This window comes from Sorghum bicolor, chromosome 3 (assembly GCF_000003195.3).
Source record: "Sorghum bicolor cultivar BTx623 chromosome 3, Sorghum_bicolor_NCBIv3, whole genome shotgun sequence".
NCBI lineage: Eukaryota > Viridiplantae > Streptophyta > Magnoliopsida > Poales > Poaceae > Sorghum > Sorghum bicolor.
This window is the reverse complement of record NC_012872.2, coordinates 5,695,710-5,719,562: the sequence shown is the minus strand read 5'-3', so window position 1 is coordinate 5,719,562 and position 23,853 is coordinate 5,695,710. Positions and strand designations below refer to the sequence as shown.

Genomic DNA, 23,853 nt, shown 5'->3' with positions numbered 1-23,853 from the left:
AAACTCTCGCCCGGACCTCAACTTGCAAGATGCAACTCTCTGCACTGACAATCAGGTGCTAGCAATGGCTACTCGTGCTTGTTTGCATCGAACTCAACCAGGTCATTGGACGCTACGGCCTCTACTTTCTGAATTACAGAAGATCAGTCAAGGGAGGAACCTCTTATTCATCAAGATTGGAAGAGAATCAAACAACACTTGCCAAAAAAGCAAGATGTGCTAGAATCCCAAGCTCTTGTCTTCTCTCTTGTCAGGCATTAGCACATTCACCGATATGTAACGCTGCTCAAGCTTTAGAACATTTCGAATGTACATCTATGAATTTGTGATGGTCACCGAAGCAGTGGCAAAAGCATAAACAGACCCAATGAAACATCAGATAATATGGCAATCATCATTGGCAATATGACCCAGCACTGCCAATGGCATTTCCATGAACCCCATATTCTCTCATTCTTAGATAGCCAAACGCCGAAACATGGTTTGGTTCTTCAAAGAGAATAATTTATCTGTACTTCTTATAGCCTATTTTACCATGTATGCTCATTTCGTGGCTGTAAGGTTAAAGCATATACAGTATATGTTTACAGAATGATCATGTCCTTTCAACCTGTAACTACAAAATGTACAGATAATGCACTCACGGCAACTGACATGTCCGAGCTAATGAATTCGTGGTGCAAACAGCTAGTATATAAGCAATTCGTCAAGAAATTTCACCCAGACGATGGAAGAGATCTTCTGGAGCCTCCATCTTTTATAGACGAACACAAATCGTAAAGAAGTCCAATATATTGAAGGTGTCACCATTATTATGCTTTTTATCTGAACTTCCAGCAGTTAGCTTCGAGAAGAATTCCTGAAACTAAGCAACAGATGAAAAAAATATCAGACTGGGTAATATATTGAAGGTGAAGTTAACTGCAGCAAGCAGAAACAATGCAAACTTGGAATGGAAATGATGCTGCAAGTCTCACCTGTGTTGTTGCATGTTTTCAGTTCCAAGACAAGTTGTTTTCCAGTGAAGAAACAGGTACACTGTGAACCTGGAAGTTCAGCAGCTGTACAAGCGACAGTAAAAATGTGCGGAGATTGGCGTTTCAGTGTTGCATGGACCAAGATGTCTCGTTCTATGAACAGCGTAATCCTGATACAATGAACATGCTCAGTTTTCTTTTACTTAACAGATAATATATTAGATTGTTCGACGGTCATGTTGCACTAACAGGCAAAAATGCAGAGGATGTAGTGATATGCCATGCAGGTACACAAACCATTGTTGTGCTTGCTGAGCATATCCTGGGATGTATCATCCATTGGGAGTATCTTGTCAATGCACCAAAAAATTCAGCCATCACTCAAGATTCCAAGAACTAGTTTTTACCCCACCGGAATGCTCAGGGCCTCAAGCAAAAGCTGGATCACTGCAGCAATGCTAATGTTATTAAGTGTCACCATGTTGTTCAAAATGCACCTTCAAATTTTGTTGAAAAATGTGGAAAATATAAATCCCAACTTGAGTATTAAAATTAAATGTTTAAACATGGGCTTCTCCATTTCATTGAGATGAAGTTTGTCCTAATCAGCTTATTTTGGCCAAGCAAGCAAATTACCCGCTATGAAAAATCAGAGAACAGAAAACAACATCAAACTCAGATATATCTAAAAAGGAGCTTCCTCTACCCAGTATAAGTAGCTCACCAATCACCACCATATGCAAAATTTTTATTTGCAAGTTCACCAGCATAAATTTGTTGCATATTTTCGATCACTTTTCTTCCTGACCCTTTGTGATTGACTGGTGTATCATCTGCATACTTCAAATTGACCTGTAACCAGTAAAAGATAACAGCATTGACAAGACAAGGATTAGAGACACGCATAGTAATGATAGAAAAAATCTTCAGTTTTCATGATAGAAACTTTCAGGTGGATTGTTATCAGCCCGTTTTTGAAAAACCATTCCTAGGGACCAGAGCCCTCTCAGGTTTTGATGGCATCTTTGTTTCATCAGCTTTAAGTGGTTCAACACCCACGCAAACTCATATTTCTAAAAAAGACAGGCAACAAAAGCTGGACGCAACAAAACAGCATAATACAATTCTCTAAGCACCAAATATTGTAAGGACTAGCGACTATTACAATCACAACATTGGCAAATTAGACAAGTACCAAAATTGTAATAGAAGTAAAGTTTAGCAAAACAATTACCGAAACACCATATTGAAAAGAAAAATTGATGATCTCAGACGTCTTACCTAAGACTGGAATCCATCTGCTCAAGCATAGCAAAAAGCCAATATGCAGTTATGCACATGTATGTTGTAGGCTTATAGCCACTTGTGTATGAAGCAAAAGTTCAGGGTCACATTGACTTTTGCATCTGGCATCCGTCTTGATTCAGCCTATTCCAGTAGATGAGAACAAATATTGCCCTAATTAGGTGGTCAATAGTAAAGTTTTTCCCTTTGTGGTCATCGAAGAAGCTCCTAAGAAAAGAGCTCTATATGTGTCCCAGTTTGGTTGCACACCATTTTTAACCATATCACTGTAAATTCCTAAGCCCTTATCAAATTCACCATGAATATTGCACCAGCGAATCAAAATATTGTATGCCACGATATCAGGTTTCAGTCCCTTGTATAACATTTCATTCCAAAGCTGAAATGCTTTATTGATGTCACCAACCTTACAGAGCTCATTTATTATTGTAGAATAACTGATGCAATCAGGAAAGAAACCACTCTCAGTATTGTTCTGCATAAGGTCAATTGCCCCTTGGATCTGCCCAGCCTTACAGAACCCTTTGATCAATGTGTTAAATGTCACTGTGTTAGCTAAACAGCCTTCAAGGATGGTTGCGTGTAGAACTTTAGCCTTTTCCAGCTCTCCTTCATTTGCTAGAAAATCAAGAAAGCAATTATAAGTAAAGCTATTAGGAAGGAAGCGCCCAACTAACATTTCTTCACAAAGGATCTGTGCGCTACTCAAATATCCAGACTTGCATAGATGATTAATTAAAACCGTATATGTGACAACATTTGGAGAGCATCCGTCAGCTATCATCTTATCCCAGCAGTTTAAAGCTTGAACTATATTTTCTTCCTTCGAGTGCACATCAATCATGCATGTATGGAACACATTGTCTGGCTTCACACCTTTTTCTTTCATTTCCCTAAATAACACACTTATTTTCTCCCCGTCATGCAGTTTCAGAGCTGCATATACAATTACAGTAAAACTGATAAGATCAAGCTTGACTCCCCGCGCTCTCATCTCATCCCAAATATGGTACGTTTCAGTTAACCTTCCTTCTTTGCAGAATCCATACATAAGTGTTGTAAGGCTAAAACTATTTAGTACAACACAATTGTTTTCTAGATCATCAACAAATTCCTTAGCTTTCATGGCACCTAGTGTCAAACAAAGTACACTTATCAGTGACCTGTAAGTGTAATTGTCAGGTGTTAGGCCCCTATCTACCATCTGATCATATAACTGGAATGCCTTCCTAACATTGCCTACACGGCAATACCCTTCAATCATAACATTAAAAGTCACTTCATTTGGTACTACAGAACTGTCTATCATCTTATCAAACAACCTAGCTGCTTCATCCATATTTCCGTCCTTGCAGAAACCACTGATAAGCGTTGTAAATGTATATACATTCCCTGAAACACCATTCCTGGCCATCTCCCTGTGGAGCTCCATTGCACTGGCCAGATCCCCTTTCCGACATAGACCAGCTATAAGGGGAGAATATGATGCCGCACTTGGTGCCAATCCCTTCTCAACCATCTCGTTCAGAAGACCTCTTGCCTGGTGAAAATTGTCATGTTGGCAGTAACCATTAATTAAAGAGTTGTATGGATAAACTGTCACTCTGATTCCCTTCTCCCTCATCCTATCAAACATGCAAAGTGCGTCATCCATCATTCCCCTCTTACACAGGGAATGTATCAGTATAGCATAGGTCACCTCGTTTGGCTCTAGACCCCTGTTTGCCATCCCTCTGAAGAGCCTTTCTGCCTCCCTAAATCTTCTGTCCTTGCACAGTTTATCAATCAATGCATTACATGCAAACAGGTTTGGCACCATGCCCAACTCACCCAAGTGACAAGCTAACCTGAATGCCTTGTCGATGTGCCCTCTCTTTCGTAGCCCATCAACCATAAACGAGCAACTGGCCACTGATGGCACAAAGTGCAGACTAAGCATGTCATCAGTCATTTCCAATGCCATTTCAAGTTCCTCAGTCCGACAAAACCCATAAACCAGAGTACGGTATGTAACTTCATCAGCGACAATTCCTCTCTCCACCATGCTGTTCTTCACCTCCACTGCCTCAAGGACACGATTGTTTCTGCAGAGACCATACATCAACACATTGTATGGCACAGCACTGCCCTTGACACCCTTGCTTTCCATCCTTGTCAACAGTCCCCTTGCACCATCCAAATTCCTTATCTCACAGTAGGCCCGAATTCCAGCAGTGTAAACATATTCGTCCAAGGGAAATTTGCATTGAACCATTTCATCAAACAGGTCGCGGGCAAGAGCAAACTGCCGGATCTTAATGAGAGCAAATAATATCTGCGAAGCGGTGTATTGCTTCATCGCAATGCCAGACGAGAGGGATAGGCGGAGGACGTCGGCAGCGTCGCGGGCGCGGCGGAGCCGGAGGTACGAGGACGCAAGAAGCGTGACGGCGGCGGTGGCGGCGCCAGGTCGGAAGGTGGCGAGTGTATTAGCGTGTGAGAGAGACGAAAATGAGGATGACGCGGAAGGTGTGGATGACACGAGGGAGAGGAGCAGGGATGCGGCGTGCGGGGAGGATGCCGGGGACGAAGGGGACGAGGAGAGGAAGGAGAGGGCGAGCAGGGAGAGCGACACCGGGGAGACGAGGTGGGAAGGCAACAGGAGGAGAAACCGGCGGGAAAGGTCGGGCCGGCGGAGAGAGGCCGGGAGGACGAGGAGGGAAGAGACGTGCGCGGGGGCGAGGCGTTGGCGGAGCAGCGGCGCGGCGAGGGCGGACGGCCAGGTGGATGGCGCGGTGTGGTGGAGGATGTCGGCGAGGAGCTTCACCATGCCCGAATCTGAGGTGGCGGGAGTGGCATTAGGTTGGCCCGCGAGGGGCCGGCGCGGCGGAAGAGGCATCGGGAACGGCGTGGAGGGTCGCCGGAGGTCGCGCCGGCCGCCGGCCGGGTGGGCCTGTTCGGTGAGCCCTGCAGCAGCTGGAAGCGGCTGCGGCTGCAACCTGTGAAGTGTGTGTAAAGATTCGTGCTGAAGGATAAGCGTCCTCGCCTCTTCGTCGACATCAGTCCAAAACTGCGCTTCCCCTATCTGCTATCTTCTCCGTCTCGTTCCCAATGGCTTCCTCCCTCCTCCGCGCCTCGCCCTTCTCCCTCCTCTCCCGCCTAAAGCCCAGGTCATCCGCCTTGCACCTCCGCCGCCTCCTCCCGCTCTCCACCACCTCCACCTCGGCCTCTGTCCCCGCGCCCCAGCTCCGAACCCTAGCGTCCGCGGCGGCCACCGATGCGGCTGCTACCCCGCCAGAGGAAGCGGCGGTGCCCGCCGCGGCGGGTGCGAAGGTAGAGAGGCTGCAGCCGCTGCAGTGGCCTCCGAGGGATGCGCTGTGCGGCGAGCTCGGCGCCGGGGACGCCGGGCGCAGGGTAAGGCTATGCGGCTGGGTTGCGCTACGCCGCGCGCACGCCGGGCTCACCTTCCTCACCCTTCGAGATCGCTCCGGCATGGTGCAGGTGAGTTGTCTTGTCGTCGTGTTAGGCTGCATCAGTGTCAGTTTTCTGTAGTGGTGGAGGCATGCCTGTAGACCGTAGTTGCTTTAGCTAAACGGTTGTAATTGCTGCAAGCGGCTAGCCACTACATTGTGTCGTGATCCTGTGTTTGCGTAATTGTGTCTACATTGATGTAGCTGCTGCTTGTGTAGATGCAAACTCTGGGATGTTAATTTTACATTTTCTCCAAACTCTCCGTTGCTTGAAGTGTGTTATCTGGAATGATCGTTGCATTGCTTAATTATTTGTGTACTGTTAAGCGTTGCAATTTGCCTCCAGCATCAGCTACTGGTCCCCACACCAAGTGACTCAACTGCTTGTAGTTAGCAGAAGGGCAATGGAGCAGTAGTTGCTTCATGACAGATTGGCAGTTGTGTCTGAATGACTTCTGCTCAGAGAATGTGTGCTTCTATGGCTGCTTACCTTTTCTTATTACGGGCAATACGCTTATGCATTGACTGTCATAATGATAATTCTTACAGGATTATGTAATTTATGTTGCTATCAGATCATTGCTGGGGTTTTTATATGGTACTTTGTGTAGTGTAGGTGACAACGTTGCCAGAGTACCCAGAGGTTTACAACATAGTAAACAAGCTGAGAGTGGAGTCAGTGGTTGCTGTTGAGGGGGTGATCCAGCCACGCCCTGTGGATGCCATCAATGCAGATATGAAGACCGGCGCTATAGAGGTGATTTTGGGATTAATAGACAATAAGCTGGGTGATTTTTCATGGCTAGAATTTGATAAATGCACAATCTACTTAGAAATATTGTTGTTTATAAGAAGCTCCCTTTCCCTTCATTTCGTATGTTTTGGTCATGGAACATGTATGGGACAAGGAATAACATATTTTATATGATGCATAGTTTAAGTACTTTGTACCTTTTGACTGTCATTGACCTTCCTATTTTGTATTTTCTTTTGTATTGATTGGCAGCCATCACGCCTTATGTTGTTTTGGCATCAATAGGCATAGTAGTGGCTTTTCATGACTAGAATTTGGTATTTACACATTCTACTATAGAAATATTCCTGTTTATAAGAAGCTCCCTTTCCCTTTATGCACAGTACATTTGGACATGCAAAATGTATGAGATAAGGAACAACACATTTTATAGAATACATAGTTTAAGTACTTGTTTCTTTGAGTGCCATGAGGCTTTCTAATTTCTACTGAGTTCATAAAGTAACCAACGTAACCATTTGATTATGTTGCATGTTGGTACCTTGAAGGTTGTGGCAGATCATGTTTTAGTGCTGAACTCAGTAACTCGTTCACTGCCGTTTCCAGTTACAATTGCTGATACTGTAAAAGAGAAGTTTCCAGAAGAAATTAGATTGAGGTAAAACATTTACAGTCTGTATTTTCAAAATTTGTGCACTGGACTTCTTCGAAGTAGCTTTAAGCATGGTGAATCCCTCGAATTAGCCAGCTTGCGAGGCATATTGGCTAAAACATATTGCCAACCATGTATTGCGGCATAAACAATGTCAAGCACTTATTCTAGCATACCTGGTACTTGCTATCTACTGGGTGCATTGCCATTTGTTTTAGCATAATATTATGCATTATTGCACTGTGAAAGTTATGCATACATGACCACAAAGTTGCACATTTGCCTCGTGAATGGTATGGACTGACATCAGGGGAATTTGATATAAGTATATAGGTATAACTATTCATCTCATGCTTTGTAACTGCTATGATTGTTTTCACTTCATTTTACTGTTCACCCAATTTTTTCAAGCTGTAGTTTGTGATTGTTGTTCTTTCATGGATATGCAGTTTGTTAAAGAAATTATATTGCCCTCATGTTGACTGCTAACTTAATAACCTTCAGCTACTTACTTCCTCTGATTCAAAATGTAAGTTGTTTAGGGCATCAACACAGTCTACAATTTGGCATTTTGACTTGCAGTTTTTGTACAAGTGTACTATTTTAAATAGGAAAAAATATATGTGGAAGTATTAATGTATTGATTGATATCAACCATGTGTTTTCAATCTATGTAACTTTTCATATACTGATGGATCAAGTTTAAGAAGTTTGGCTGACTAAAAACCTAAAACAGCAAAGCAGCAATTCCAGAGTCCCTTCTTCATGGAAATCTTCACCATCGCCCCTTGAAAAATTTGGAACCAAAGAAATGACACAATATTTGATCAAGGAAGGCCTTTTAATTCTTGGAAGGTTCTCTTTCTTGAGGAGGCTAAACTTCAGGCTCATAGTTTTCCTGATGAGGCCAAAAGAGCTGCTTTTCTTCTTTGTGTAGAGCTTCTTGTTTACTTCTGTTGTGTTTTTCTTTGGCCTTTTTAGGCCAGCTCCTGCTGTTTGGCTTCTTGCCAGACAGGTTCAGACAGTTTTTTTTTTGCCTCTTTTAATAAAATCTCTACAGTGGGGGCCTCCCTCTGCTGTATTTAATGTTAAAAAAAAACTAAAAACCTAAAACGAACATTGAATTCCACTGTACTATATTTCTTCCGATCGGCTGTAATTTGCTTCTTGTTCCAAACAAATCCTATGCTAGATATTAACACGTGTTAAAAGTTAGAGCATTCCTATTTGCCTAAAGTTGATCTCCTTGTCCTTGTTCTTTTCTCCTTACAGGACTTAAGATACTAGTATGCAAATTTTATTCAAACAATGTGTTTATGCTCTTCCAGTTTAAGTAATGAGTGCCTTTTTTGTAACTTTTTATCATTGAATACTGTAGGTTTAGAGTGTTGGACTTGCGTCGTCCTCAAATGCAGTCAAACTTGCGGTTGCGCCATAATGTTGTTAAACTTATACGCCGCTACTTGGAGGATGAACATGAATTTGTTGAGGTATGCTGGTTATATCTACTGTTACACTTGTCCATTGTTTTGTCTGAGTTTCCGCCCTAATATATTTTACTACTTGTCATAGTGGCCTCATTTTTCGATGAATTGCAATATATCCTCTTGTGATGTAGTGCTAGATGGCCAATCTTAAATCAGGGCTCTAATTCTTCAACTTGTGGTTTGACGGGCCAGGGCTATATTTTTTTTTCAACCTCTTCTATATAACATCGATGTAATTTCATTGATTTTTTTACCATCATGTAAAAACAAAGTCACCAACAGTATTTTTTACTATAGAATTACTAGCAGTATGTACAGTCTAATGGAAGCTGTCTTATGAAGATTGTGTATGTGTGGATTGATAAAATTAGTCAAAAGATCCATCATGCATTCACTGTCTGGCATCTTCTGTTGCTTGTATCACCTAGCAACGACTCATTAAATTTAATAAGGCAGTGCATAGGACACCTTACCGACAATGATTATAAGCCATGTTAATACCCCATAGATTGTGGAAGCTCACTTGTAAAAGCTAGATTATAGAAGTTAAGTTGGAGGTTGTTTGGATCCATAGATTGCATAAGTTGAGATAGAGAACTTTTCGGAGTAAAATTACCATAATGTCCTCATTCTTTTATTTTTTTATGCTGCTGCTGTGAAAGAAAGAGGGGCAGAATGGTCTTTTGATGTCTAGAAGCTGGGTTCCCTCAGCTTACCAGATTATGGAATCTAGGGGCCTGTAGATTGCAGAAGCTGTCTAGAAGCTATGGCTGTTTGGAACACTTCCTAGATTTTAGAAGCTAGCTTCTACAATCTCGGTGAATCCAAACAGGCCCATAATAGTAGTATAGCTTTTAAGTTTTTAACGCCCTTTATGACATAAAAGCTTCTGTTATGTCTGATCGAAAGTTACATGTTCCAAGGTAGATTGAGACTCCTGTTTTGTCCAAGTCTACACCTGAAGGTGCTCGGGACTATCTTGTACCATCGAGAGTTCAGGTAATTAAACTATGTACAAATTTTCTATTTCTTCATGGACCATTATCTAGTTTTGTTTACTCTTTAGAAAACACTTTATGCCCTTTGCTACTGTTTGTAACTTTGAAAGATCTGATGCGTCATGTCATGTTTGGACTTTGGATGCTTTACTGCAAAGCAAAAATATATCACATACTCTTATTACAGTTTAATTGGACATATTAAGTTGCATTCTTTGTTTTTCTTTATGCTTGCAGATTTTTATCTTTGACAAAATTGTCTTAAGATCAGTTAGATTCGAAAAGTTGCTCTGACTGTTCTGGAAGACTTACCTAGAGGTTCTTCTTTGTGTGGATGCCCTGCGTTCAACCGCTATCCACTTCTGTTCTTCCATTTTACTAAATTCTCCTACTATGATAATGTTAGATTAGTCTCCAGAAAGTATTAAAGTGCATCAGAATTTTATTGCAAGTGACTGTTTGTAGTAGGTCTAATAGCTAGAAGTGGTGTTTCTTACCTTTTCAAATATAATTGCTGCATGTTCCCTGATTTCTTACAATATGGTTTCTGAAGCCAGGAACATTCTACGCGCTCCCTCAAAGCCCTCAGCTGTTCAAGCAAATGTTGATGGTTTCTGGTTTTGAAAAATATTATCAGATTGCAAGGTAACTGTGCTGTTTTCTGGATGTATTTGTGCTTTTACCTTTCTACAAACCACCACTCTTCCTCTATTATTCTATCTCCTTACGAGCCATGATTTTCATTTTTGTTGCTTACTGAGAGCTGAACTTCTAAAATTTCCATCTTGTCCAGATTATTGGCAAATCCAGTTGGCCTATATAGTAATAGTATCATTAATCCAATTAACTACTCAGAAAAGCTGCATTGTATTGGTTCTTATAGGTGCTTCCGGGATGAAGATCTGCGTGCGGACAGGCAACCAGAGTTTACACAACTTGATATGGAGATTGCTTTTACATCTATGGAGGATATGTTGAAGCTGAATGAAGATTTAATGAGACATGTATGCTGGTTTTGACATACCTTTTCTCTTTCTTTCCTATCAATTGAAATGTGTCCGAGGGTACTCACTCCTGTGGCCCTCAGCAGAAGCATGCGTGAAATGTAACCAGAAATAATGTTAAAACATGTTTTTTATAAAGACATGACACAATCTGTGACTCTATTTACTGATTTTGTCAAGTAGCTATACGTTAGATAGCGGTAAGCCAAGATCTTAGTACATTGTTAAGCAAATGTTATTGTTTCTTTACTAGTACCACTGTTTATGGTTAAATTAGTGAATGATGCAAGAATTCATATAACAGGTTTTTCAAGTGGTAGGAGATATCAAGCTGCCAAATCCTTTTCCAAGGTTAACATATGCAGAGGCAATGGATCGCTATGGGACAGATAGGCCTGATCTTCGATTCGATTGGGAGCTGAAAGATGTGAGGATTTGTGATCTTTCTGCAGACACTTTAAATTGCCATATTAATGATTTGATCAGTTGACTTATCTCCACAATTCACATTATATTTTTTGTTAGTGGCCTGTTATTTTAATCTTATGTTGCTTTTGCCTTGTAGCATATATGTTGAACTTGTGCTAAGAAATTCCTTTCCCTGTTTATTAGTTGCAAAGTTGATCCCCTCATTTCTTATTGTGTCAAATGCAGGTTAGTGATGTATTTTTGGGCAGTAACTTCAAGGTTTTTGCTGATACATTGGAAAATGGAGGTGTGATAAAGGCACTGTGTGTTCCTGGTGGTGCCGCTGTGTTTTCAAACACTGACCTGAAGAAAGGAACTGTTTACACTGAAGCTTCCAAAGCTGGAGCCAAGGGACTGCCTTTCCTCAAAGTTATGGATACCGGTAAAAATAGAGAGATCTTTGCTCTTCTGTTAGACAAAAAATTGTGGCATTGCTTGAACAATAGTTTTGTATATAATCTGCTTTCACAGGGGAGCTTGAAGGAATTGGTCCACTTGTATCAAGTCTGAAACCTGAAAAGAAAGAGCAGCTCGTGGAACTTCTGGACGCAAAGGCGGGTGATCTTATCCTGTTTGCACTGGGTGAACAATCATCAGCTAACCGGATTCTTGGACGGTTAAGATTATTTATTGCTCATAAGCTGGAGGTGATAGACACGGTGAGTCACAAAATGAGGAATATAACGATCCCTATTGTTGATATGCTTTGTACATTACTCATGACACATCGATGAAATGTTGTTCTTTGCCATCATTTGCTACTAGGAGGATTCTCTGCGCGTTGCTGTGGGTATGAAAAATATAAATAGGTTAGAATGTGTATTGCCTAGTTGGACAGCTTGCATGTTCATAGAAATAGGTGGCTTGCTGACGTGGATATTACAATTGCATGAGCTAGTGGATTTTAATTGTGTGCGATAGTGGATTGCCAAGTTGGATAGCTTGCATGTTGAAGGAAATAGGTAGTGGGGTTTTGCTTTATAAGAGTATAAGATTTCTTTATGATGATTCTGTTTCTGCTTCATACTCCTAACATGTGCCCTTTGCATTTTCTATATTTTGCCAGTCTGCACATTCAGTTCTTTGGGTGACAGATTTTCCAATGTTTGAATGGAACAGCGATGAGCAAAGATATGAGGTCAGTTGTTTTTAATCTTCGATCAGGGAATTATAAGAACTACTTCTGTATACTTTCCAAAATCGAAATGGCTATTACTTACTGTTTATGATCACATTATTTTAGAGATGTCTACACTTGCTATTTTTAAAGGCTGCTATTTTACCATGATGACACTTGGCATTACACCATCAGCAGAACTTGGAAGAGTTGATTATCACATTCAACCGCCAGAATACCCACTATTATTGAATTTAGTATTCAGAATCTGTAAATGACATAAGGGAAACTGTGTAGCTGTTCTAGAAATTATAGGGAAATTATGGCCAATACACTGAGAGTTTGCAAATCATAGAAGTAACGGTGTCTCTCTGGTCTCTGAGTATTGCCCATTCTTCTGCTTTTATAAACTCAGGCCCTCCATCATCCTTTCACTGCACCAAATCCTGAGGATATGAATGATCTACCATCAGCTCGTGCTCTGGCTTATGACATGATTTACAACGGTGTGGAGGTACATCCCGTTTTTATCTTTCTGAGTGTGCAAGCAAGCTAACTTGATATAGTGCCTTATTTATGTTTTCCATGTATGATTTTTCTTAACAAATTGTCATACCTTCACGTACATGCCAGTATCATCCAGGTTCCAGCATATGTTTCAGAAAAAAGACCAACATACATATTTACATATTTCATGAAATAGAAAATTAGTATAATTTCTGAGAAATGCCATGATTGTATGGAATTGAGTAGCCCTTGTTTTGAAAACTAAACATGTTCATTGAATCATTAGACCTAGTTTTACATAAATATTGAATCATGATTTCACATAAATATTGAGTAGCCATTGTTTAGTTCTTCTGGCTTTCTCAGGCTTGCTGTCTCTTCTCTTTTTGTTTGTACAGTGCTGTGCTCCTTGTAGAGTTTTTTCTCTTGTTTAATTTTGTATAAAATTTTTGTATAAAATTTTGTATTGGCCCCTGCTGTTTCCCCAATTAAAAAAAAGGGATGCACATTGCATGTTGGCTGGCAATTGGACATACTGTTACACATCATTGTCCAATACAACGTTTTGGTTGTTTTATGAAGAATGAGCCGAGTTCTTATCTGTTTTCTGTTGAGCATTGTAATGTGGGTTCATAAATGAAGAAGATACTTGTAAGTACTTAAAACCTTGATAGCCTTGACCTGACAGATGCTAAACCACTTCAATAGATTTGCCTGAGTGAATGTCCTCTCTTTCTGGTATTATCAATGAAATGTGATATATCTGTGTTACTACAATATATGTAAGGATTGCGAGATTTAATGACGTAGACAGTTGAAAATTATACAAAACATCTTATATTCTGTCCTTTTAGATTGGAGGGGGAAGTTTGAGAATCTACAAAAGTGATGTACAACAAAGAATTTTTGAGATCATTGGTATCTCGCCTGAACAGGTATGACTTCAGCTATCGGCTTGCTCACAGTTTATATGATCTGGACTGCCCTCGTTATGATAGCAATCATGCTTTTGGTTCTCAACTCTCATAGATCGTGTTATTAGCTGAAATTGAAAAAACAGCTATATTTTTATTTTGTTGAAATAAGGATGTCTTAGGCTGCTATTTTTTTTTGCGAGGGAGGCTGCTACATCTTTTCTGCTTTTGTTAACTCAGAGCATAACAAGTCATAATTAAAATAATGCTTTATAAATTCATCACACATGCTCTTTTCTATGCCCTCCCTTCCCCTTGTGGGTACATATGCATGCTGCCCATGATTTTATTTTTACTAATTGTTCAATTCAGGTGTAGTACCTCTAAATTCAGGTGAAATCTAAGTCTGCTGATGTGCTTTTAGATGGCTGCATACCTGAAAACTGTTTAGGCACCAAGACTTTGCTGTTAACTTGACATTGTGTTTGTCTGTCCAATTTGTCTCCTTAATATGCTTGGATTCAAGTATGCTCCCATCAATTTGTTGCACCCCATCTGTTACTAATTGTTTGGCAGCCTCAAATTGTTTAACTGGCTTCATTACATGCCCAAGTTAACAGAATGAAAGTCATGTTGTAGGTGTATATGCTTACAAATTTGATGGCCAAAGTTGTAACTGGCAACTTCCTTCAAAACTGTCCTTTTCTTTATCCTTGTTCTGCTTAAGATCGTTAGCATGGAGAATATGCTGATGCAGTGACGCTGTATTTGGTGGTGCTCATTATTTTGTGACCTCTCACACTATTCCTTGTTTCTAATGCAGGCAGAGGAGAAATTTGGCTACCTTTTAGAATGCTTCGACATGGGTGCTCCTCCACATGGTATGGCTGTTCAATCACAATAAACTCCATGAGTACTTGAGTCTTAGTACCTATAGCTAGTTTGCTGAACTATCTTTTTTGGTGTTTCTCTTCTTCACTAAACTGCTACTCAAATTATAAAAGCTCTTTTAGAGCAATTCCATATATTTCTCATCATACACCTTCCGATAGTGAATTGATTCTAAGATAGTGTAACACTGGTTCCCAATATTATAGAGCTATTTATATCTTATACTGTTATGCATAGTATTTGCTGTTTTTTCTTATTTTCTGGGTATGTCATTGCAGGAGGCATTGCTTATGGATTGGATCGGTTGGTGATGCTTTTGGCTGGTGAGAGCTCGATCCGAGATGTGATTGCTTTCCCCAAGACGACGACTGCTCAGTGTGCACTCACCAAAGCACCATCAGCTGTAGACCCACAGCAACTGAAGGATCTCGCCTTCCCCAACTCTACTTCGTGAGACAGCAGTTCAAGTGTTCATGACAAAAGCTCTGGGTTCTCAAGGGATAGCTATAGTTTTTTAGTATTGCAGCATTCTATTTTTGCATGGTATAGAATATGCAATATTTGGACCCTGATAAATTTATACGAGATGCATAACACGCCAAAGTTGTGGAAGAGTATTGTTTTAATAGCTGCGCTTATGTGTTTGTGCTTGTGCACATCAGTATCTTGTAAATTGTTTCTTGATGGTACTACTTGCTAGTCCCCATTTATTTAACGCCCATAAATTGTTAGTACATGTGAGATTGCTGCAAAACGACGCGTCTGGTTTGTGATCGACGTTTGTCCGGATGTTTTTTTTTCCCTTGAGCGCGTCCTCAAGATTGCTTGTATCGTAGCGCTACTTATGAGCTTATCAGCCGAATCTATTAGTTATTGAGCAGTGTTTTTCTCTCATAATAAATCAGTCAACAATATTTTTATCATGGCTTATCAGCCAAACGAACGAACAAGGTGCGACTATCAGATGATTATAGACGGGCTTGTCTTGCAAACTAAACGCCCTTGGTCAATGCTTAGTACTAGCAACTTTAATAAATATTACGTAGGTTGTGAAATTATGATGGTACTTTCCATGTTGGCTACGTGACAGCTTCGATAAATGTCATGTTGGCTACGTGACAGCTTCGATAAATGTCATGTTGGCTACGTGACAGCTTCGATAAATGTCTGGTTACATTGTGGCAGTTTGAACAGAAGTTAAGGGAACAACTTGTGGATAAAACAGGTGGCGTCTTGACTTGGATAGCATTTTACACATAACATGCCCGTAACAAAATGTATATTACTGTCTCTGAAACATGCAATTTTGAGTTAAGATTTCAACACAGAGAGCACATCAACACAAGCATTCAAAGAGACTCGGAAAACAAACAAACTGATTGGACGGAAACTCGATAGCTTTTCTTACCTACTCCGTACTTGTCGTATTGTCCCTCAGCCAAAGTTAGGCTGACTGGACCATCTCCTGCAGTCCCCTTTTCTAACTCCAATGACAAGAAAAAATAGTTATTTTAGAAATCTTGTAACTCTAGTAGTTCTCGAAACCCAAACATAATGAGAATTTTTTTTCTTGATCCCTCAAATCCTGTCTCCCACCACTCAAATAAAGGGAAGACTTTTCATTCCTCAATCCACTATTTCTCTCATTGGAGATTAGATTTTTTTTTTTCATTCTACTGGAGGGAAGATCTTCAAAACCCCAAAACATGTTTTGCCCAATAGCTAGTTTTTGGGGTAAGTTTTCTCCAACTGCCGCAGATGCTCAGTTTACAAATTTTTTCAAGATTCTCCGTCATATTAAATCTTTAGACGCATGTATAGAGCATTAAATATAGATTAAAAAATAACTAATTGCACAGTTTGCTTGTAATTTGAGAGATGAATCTTTTGAGCTAATTAGTTCAATAATTATCAAATACAAACGAAAGTGCTACAGTAATCGGAACCAAAAAAATTCGCGAACTAAACATATGTACTCCAGAGCGTGTTAGAAGAAAGACAGAGCAGTCTCACGCCCCTGGATCCACGACAGCTGCTAGTTCTACCCCTCAATAAAAAGAAAAATGCTGGATCTATTTCCTTCTCCCGTACAAGCAGCGGTTCATCTCATCGTCTGCCATGCCGATCTCCAATGGTGTTGTAACAATCAGCACAATTTGGAAAGGATATGCTAGATTATCTTCTTAGAGCAACTCCAACAGTTTGCTAAAAGTACTTGACATCATAAGATTTTTGCCAAAACCATAAAAAACAGCCTCCAACAAGTTGGCAAAACTACTTGGCAATTTTGTGAGCTTGGCAAAATTCCCCCTTCACTTGGCAAATATGCCAAGTCCTCCATCGCTTGGCATTACGTGTATCCCAATTTGCCAACTAATTTTGCCAACTTGTTGGAGGCTCAATTTTATGATTTTGGCAAAATCCTAGGATGCCAAGTTCTTTTGCCAAGCTCAAATAGCAAACTGTTGGAGAAGGTCTCGTTTTTCATTTGGTATTTGGTTTTGAAATTTGTCAAAACTATAGATTTGCCAAGTGAATGTTAGCAAACTGTTGGAGTTGCTGGACACTGATAAAAACTCTGTTTACAGTTGACATTACTACCGAGGCGGCACCGAACCAGAGCCAGATCAGCAACCAGACACATCAAATGCAAACTTCACAGTTTTTTTTTTTTATGGAACGGGAAGGGCTTGAGAGCCCCTACAGGAATTTATTAGAACAAAATCAAAGTCTTACAACATCAGAAAGCTTCCCTTTTGTCGTTCACAGATTCTCAACCAACTCTACTCGGGTACTGTAGTTATTAAGCTACTACTGTCAAGCGAAAGAACACGACACTCTGTGGCTAAGCACCTTGCAAAAAGCCTGCGCTGACAGAGAGATGAGAAACTACACTGGCGAATGGCGATCATCGGTGGTGGTGGCGGCGGCGGCCCCGGCGACGACGGCGGAGCGGAAGACGTTGGTTAGAACGGCCTTGGAGTGCAGCGAAGCCCAGATCATGCCGAGGGCCTGTGACAAGTGATCGGCAACCAGCACAGCAGTAAGAAGAGACAATAATTAGCTTCGATTCATCATCATCGAGAGACGGCCGACAAATGGGAAGCGATCGAGAGACGGCGCGCACCTCCTTGTACCCGAAGGGCACATCCACCTCGCGCACGGTGGCAGGGTCGACCGTGACGCCGGCGGCGGAGAACAGCGCGGCGACGCTGAGTCCGCCGGCGCTGACGACGACGGGCCTGATGACGGTGAGGTCGTCGAGGATGGCGTAGCGGCATGCGGACCCGGCCGGCTCGCCGCCGCCGCCGCCGCCGCCGGCCTTGGCGCACTTGACCTCCACGGAGGTGAGGCCGTGGCAGAGCTGGCACCGGACCCCGCGCTCGTCCGTGACGCGGTAGCGGCACGGCAGGAAGTCCCTGCCGCGCTCGGCGTCGCGCGCCTTGCAGCGGTAGAAGGTGTCCCCGCTCCGCCCGGCGCCGCGGCCCGCGGTGACGGCGGACCCGTCGGGGCGGCGGTAGAAGGATGCCTCGAGGAAGTGGAGCTCCGTGTCGCGCCTCCCCCCGCAGGACGCGCAGGGGCACGCGGAGCCGGGCGTCCGTGACGCGACGTCGCTGCAGCGGCACCAGAGGTGGTCGCACCGGAAGAGGCGCCACGCCATGATGCCCCTGCCGCCGCCCTTGCTGGCCGCTGGCCTCCTGCAGGCCCGCGGCAGCACCGGTGCGACGGAGGAGGAAGCGACGGACCGCGGCAGGAGGGAGAGGGACTCGAAGGCGGAGAGACTGGCGTAGCAGCCGGCCGCGGCGAAGGCGGGATCCTCACGGAGCAGCGCCTCGACGGCGGCACGGGGGTCGGCGAGGACGGAGAGGATGAAGGCGGCGGCGCCCTCGCCGGCCTCCGCGAGCACCACGCGCTCCGTTGAGTCGTCCACGAAGAGCCGGACGGTACGGCAGCGTGCCGCCGCCGCGGCGATCGTCGTCGTGGTCGTGATGGTGGTGGCCTCGGTCGTCATTGCCCGTCGTACGTTGTGGGGTAGCCGTTGAGGGAGAGGCCGGGAAGGAAGGACGTACGGGCAGCAAATTAAAGGCCACTGCGTTGGGGGTATATATATATATGTTCAAAAATCAAAACCTTGGCCGAGTGTAGGATGCCTATCCCTGTTTGTAGCTAGTTCGTTGTAAAACTAGACTAGATTTTGTTGTTGTTTTGAAATTCAAAAGGTTTGAGTGCAGAAGCTGGCATGCATGGTCACCACACGTTTGAAAGTTACAACCGTCGAGGCCCGCTTTATCCGTCGATCACAGAACGGTTCAGGGTTCAGTACCAACCCTAGGGTCTTTGTGGAACAACCCAATCAAGGCCTTGTTTAGTTCCTGAAAAATTTTGTTTTTTTTGTTACTGTAGCATTTTCGTTTTCGTTTGTATTTGACAAATATTGTCCAATCATAGACTAACTAAGCTCAAAAGATTCGTCTCGCAAATTACAGATAAACTGTGTAATTAATTTTTGTTTTCGTTTATATTTAATGCTTTATGTATGCGTTCAAACATTCGATGTGACGAGAAATCTTAAAAAATTTTGAGTTTTTGGGTGGAACTAAACAAAGCCCAAACATTCAAACCAGGGTGTAGTAGTGGCCTAGTGGGTCGCCTTGCTCTCCGCCGGTGGCCATGAGGGCGTGGTGCTGGGTCGCCTTGCTGTGTTCCCGATCATACTGCTCTTCCAGGAGGAGGTACGATCGCGCGGAAAGGAAGGTATGGGGAGGGTTTTTTTGGCGGTGATCACTGGAACTCAAAAAAAGTTTAGCTCGTCAAAAAGTGAGACCTACATTTATTTTCGAACGAAGAAAATAGTAAATTTTAGGTTCATGTACACTAAGGCCTTGTTTAGATGTGAAAAAAATTTAGATTTCGCTACTGTAGCACTTTCGTTTGTTTGTGGTAAATATTGTCCAATCATAGACTAACTAGGAACAAAAGATTCGTCTCGCGATTTACAGATAAACTGTGTGATTAGTTTTAGTTTTCGTCTATATTTAATGCTCCATGCATATGCCGCAAGATTCGATGTGACGTGGAATCTTGAAAACTTTTTGGTTTTCGGGGTGAACTAAACAAGACCTAAAAGACGACATTCTGATACTCATATTTTCATTCAGTGATATATTCTAGTTTAAGTTTACATCTTAACTTTTTCACGTGAGTATATATTTATATGCACTATGGATGTGTGCCAAGTTTTGAAAAAATATGAACGACCGAGAAATCCATAATAGGTCGCCGATAATTATAGATATCAAATTAGAAAAGTTGTTTAAGTTTATTTTTACGAAAACCTTTATTCAAGGATCACCACAATCTTTATCCAAGCAACCATAGAGTCTACTAGTTGCGCTCATATGAAATGAAATAAAACTTGTATAAAATACTCATCCTCAATAGAGAGTTTCATTCTATGGTTTCAAAAACATCTGGTTTAAACCTCACAGAGAGTTCACTCGTAAAAAAAAAAACTCACAGAGAGTTGATAACTATGTCAACTATTTCTTCTCTTTGTCATATCATTAAAAATACTTATGTGACACTTTAATAAAACTCACTTGAAATTGTCATAAAAACGAGGCGGCCGACCGGGCGATCCGGCCAGTCGGCCAAGCCAACCGCCCGCCCAAACTACAGATACGTATGTATATATATAACCCGTCATGCGTTGCCACTTGAGGCCAGGAGTCCGTCTCATCAAGCAAAAACTCCGTTCTAGTGTCACAAAAGGGCGCCAGTTTACGTTCCGTGCCGTCACAGCAAAATTGTCATGGCCATTTTTTTAGCCCAAAAAGTATCTCTACAAAATAGCGCTTCTGTTTCCGTAACTGTTTTACCTAAACTTTCAACAGAGATCTCCGCAACGGCTTATATATATATAAGGGTAAATTAATAATGTGTTGTGCACATTCATAAATATAATAACGATTCGACCATTTGATAGGTTCAAAACGCCGAAATAAATTACGGTCCAACAAGAAAATTAGCAAATAAGATGCAATTGAGTTGTCTAGCTTAGTTGGTCACATACATAAGAATAATCAGAAAACTGTACACATATAACATTACAGATTGATCACAGTAGTTGCACAAAGACTGGTCGCATTTTTTTTAAAGTTCTATAAAATTATCTCCAAGGGCTAAAACTTTAGTCCTCATCAAACAATGTTAACAAATCCATCTCAAAACTATTGAATAGAGAATTTCCACAAATTGAGCTTAACACTCATTCCATCATTTCATATGTATCATAATCCTTCTTGAAATTTTAACGTAAACTTTTGGCTAATCATTGAACACATAAATATTTTTTTAAAAAAATAGTCATAACTAATTTACAAAGTAAAGTTCATGGTTGTCCTCGATCAAACTTCTCTAAACACAAATTGCATCATAGTTCTCAAACTTGTCAGGGGTGTGTCACGCCAGTCCTAATATACTCTCAAATTGCATCATTTTCAACCCTAATCTATGTTCAGGCCTCAGTGTTCATCGTCCGCCCACACGTCCATCTGGCAGGTTGAGATATTCGTGTCTATATATGTTTGTACTGTGTTTAGAAATAAGAACACAACTACAAATAGGAGTCTAATTAAACCCGTCACACTTTTTAGTACACGGTCTTCGTTATTTGTAATAATATCAAGGTCCTCATGCTAAAGATAGGTAGGTTATTGATAGTTCATTCCTTTTGTAAGTCCAAAGCCAAACCACTTTGTTTAATTTCATAATGACACTAGGTTGTTCTATCAACAACCTTATTTTTCTAGAACTAGTGATTATGGACCCTAATACGAGGAATGATATGATCCCATGTATAGGGTAGCTACCTCACATATGGACCGCTACACCCACAAATTAAATGTCCTATTAATCCCTCAGACTAACAATCTCAAGTTCAGCAATCCTCCTCCACATGAATGGTCAGCTTCTCCCTAACAATTTGGTGACAACACACAACACGCAAAGCTTTATTTATTTATTTATTTATTGAATAGGACTATAGGAGGTATATGATGTTGACTGATCAAGAAGAAGGCTGGAAGCCTTGGCACGGTCTATATATGCATGTTGAGCGGAGTGAGCCCCAAGAGGGTGTGGAGATGCCATCTATGAACTCTATATATATACCATCTAACCAAGCACTCGTCTCTACAGCGGAGATGCCGCATGAATGCCCCCTCGCTCTATCATCTAAGCAAGCGATACCCCACAGTAGAGTTGGAGTAGAAGGCATTTGTCTGATCAGTCAGATCACTATACCCCCTCTATATATGCTTGTGCTTGCTTGCACCATATTCTCACCCCAAATCTATGTATCCTAGTAGCTTAGTAGCCGTATATATGTAGCTCTCTGTTGGAAGAAATACACATGTGCGACGGCGCACTATATAATCGTGCAACCCTGATGTCCCTTGCATTGCTCATGTCATCACTCACTTTTATCCGTCGAGCTAGCTGGCCAGCGGTTGTTGGTTAGCAAGAGGCAGGGCTAGCAAGTTAGTAGATTACCTGATGGCAGCCACGAACACGACGACGACGACGACGACGCTGAGCATGAAGCTCCTCATCGACAGGAAGGCGCAGCGGCTGCTGTTCGCGGAGGCGAGCAAGGACGTGGTGGACTTCCTCTGCTCCCTCCTCGTCCTGCCCGTCGGCGCGGCCGTCAAGCTGCTCGGGAAGGAAGGCGTGGCGGGGAGCGTCGGCAGCCTCTACGGCAGCGTGGAGGGCCTCGACTACACCTACATCCAGCCGGGCGCCGCCAAGGACGCGCTGCTCCGCCCCGCCGTGCTCTGCTCGCTCGACAGCTCCTCCCTCCTCCGCCTGCTGCCGCCGCAGCGTCCCGCCACCGCCGCCGCCAGGCCGAGCCTGTTGCTGTACCGGTGCACCAGCATCTTCAACAGCAGCTGCCGCACCTACATCACCGAACGCGTACGGCAAGGCGTGCCCGACCTGTGGCAACCACATGACGGCCGCCGCGCAGTACCTCCCGCCGGCCGCCGGCGGCCAGATGCCCGTCGCCGGGTTCGTGCGGGGCGTCGTCACGTACACGGTCATGGACAACCTCACCGTCATGCCCATGTCCGCCATCTCCAGCTTCACGCTGCTCAACGCCTTCGCCGTCACCGACCTCGCCGCGCTGCAGGAGAAGACCGTGCAGCTTGGCTACAATGAGGTGAGGGTGATCGAGTTACTCTTTATTTGGTTTATTATTTAATTTATGTCTTGTACAGTGTATACATGTGTACTTCTAGCTGTAAAAATGTTGACGTGCTGAATTTTAATTTTAATTTGCTGCAGGGTTTAGAGATTCTCAGGGCCTCGCTGCAGTCCAAAACTGTCCTGAGTGATGTGTTCCTCGGCAGGAAAGGTTCCGGTGATGCTTCAAGCTAATAAGTGGGGAATGCAATTTGCCAGATCGTATTGCATGGGGGTTTTCACTACTAATTGCTCTTCGCGTGTCTGATGATACTATCATTCTACAAGATCATATGTATGTTTTGTCTGCTGTATATATATGTTAATGCTTGTGTGTGTCGATATGATACGCTGAAATGGTAAAAGAACTGATTCTAATTGTGCCATTACCACATCCCTTTGGGGGAAAATCTCTAATTAAGGACCGTGCATTTGGCACGTATTCGATTTCTTGAAGGAAGAAAAAAAAATCCTAGAAACATGTTTTATTTCTACTAGTTTTATGGTGCTTGCAAATAGTAGGAGCCTACTCCACGACGCTCCGCTCTAGTTACGCTACAAGCTGAGATTGAGGCCTTGTTTAGTTCGCCCAAAAACCTAAAACTTTTTAAAATTCTACGTCACATCAAATCTTGTGACACACATGCATGTATAAAACATTAAGTATAAATAAAAATAAAAACTAAGTGTACGATTTGCATGTAAATCGCAAGACGAATGATTAGATAATATTTATCAAATAAAAACAAAAGTGCTATAGTGTCAAAAATCCAAAAAACTTTTTGAATCTAAACAAGGCGAGAAACAACCAACAAGAAACAACAGAGTGGACTTGTTTAGTTCTAAATTTTTTTGCAAAATAGATATTATAACACTTTCATTTGTATTTGACAAATATTGTTCAATTATAAACTAATTAAGCTCAAAAGATTTGTCTCATAAATTACAGATAAACTATACAATTAGTTATCTTTTTTATCTATATTTAATATTATATATATATATATATCGTAAGATTTGATACGACGAAAATTCTGAAAATTTTTATAAAATTTTTTGAAAACTAAACAGTACAGATGAGCACGGAAA

At 42.1% G+C, this 23,853-nt stretch overlaps 4 protein-coding genes across 5 annotated transcripts; 2 read left to right on the top strand and 2 right to left on the bottom strand.

The window, feature by feature from the left end:
- Positions 429–5,278, bottom strand: LOC8059139 (putative pentatricopeptide repeat-containing protein At5g59900). Its single transcript, XM_021456009.1, has 4 exons — positions 2,259–5,278; positions 1,227–1,829; positions 978–1,147; positions 429–865 (listed from the first exon to the last, which is right to left on the bottom strand). Exon 1 carries the CDS (start codon positions 5,158–5,160, stop codon positions 2,440–2,442), a length of 2,721 nt encoding a protein of 906 aa, XP_021311684.1. The 5' UTR covers positions 5,161–5,278; the 3' UTR covers positions 429–865; positions 978–1,147; positions 1,227–1,829; positions 2,259–2,439.
- LOC8059137 (aspartate--tRNA ligase, chloroplastic/mitochondrial) lies at positions 5,304–15,277 on the top strand. Of its 2 annotated transcripts, none has more exons than XM_021456010.1 (15): positions 5,304–5,762; positions 6,348–6,488; positions 7,034–7,143; positions 8,516–8,627; positions 9,552–9,623; positions 10,176–10,267; positions 10,506–10,626; positions 10,931–11,053; positions 11,281–11,476; positions 11,566–11,753; positions 12,161–12,232; positions 12,627–12,725; positions 13,573–13,653; positions 14,456–14,513; positions 14,802–15,277. In XM_021456010.1, exons 1-15 carry the CDS (start codon positions 5,373–5,375, stop codon positions 14,975–14,977), a joined length of 2,031 nt encoding a protein of 676 aa, XP_021311685.1. In that variant the 5' UTR covers positions 5,304–5,372; the 3' UTR covers positions 14,978–15,277. The 2 variants fall into 2 exon arrangements, with proteins under 2 accessions (XP_021311685.1, XP_002457330.2); XM_002457285.2 differs by having other exon boundaries at positions 5,337–5,762; positions 6,343–6,488; positions 14,802–15,259.
- LOC110433600 lies at positions 17,163–18,535 on the bottom strand. The gene is made up of 2 exons (XM_021456073.1): positions 17,651–18,535; positions 17,163–17,535 (listed from the first exon to the last, which is right to left on the bottom strand). The coding sequence occupies exons 1-2, from the start codon at positions 18,533–18,535 to the stop codon at positions 17,413–17,415; spliced, it is 1,008 nt and encodes a 335-aa protein (XP_021311748.1). The 3' UTR covers positions 17,163–17,412.
- Positions 22,081–22,959, top strand: LOC8059136. The gene is made up of 3 exons (XM_021456072.1): positions 22,081–22,405; positions 22,473–22,741; positions 22,867–22,959. The coding sequence occupies exons 1-3, from the start codon at positions 22,081–22,083 to the stop codon at positions 22,957–22,959; spliced, it is 687 nt and encodes a 228-aa protein (XP_021311747.1).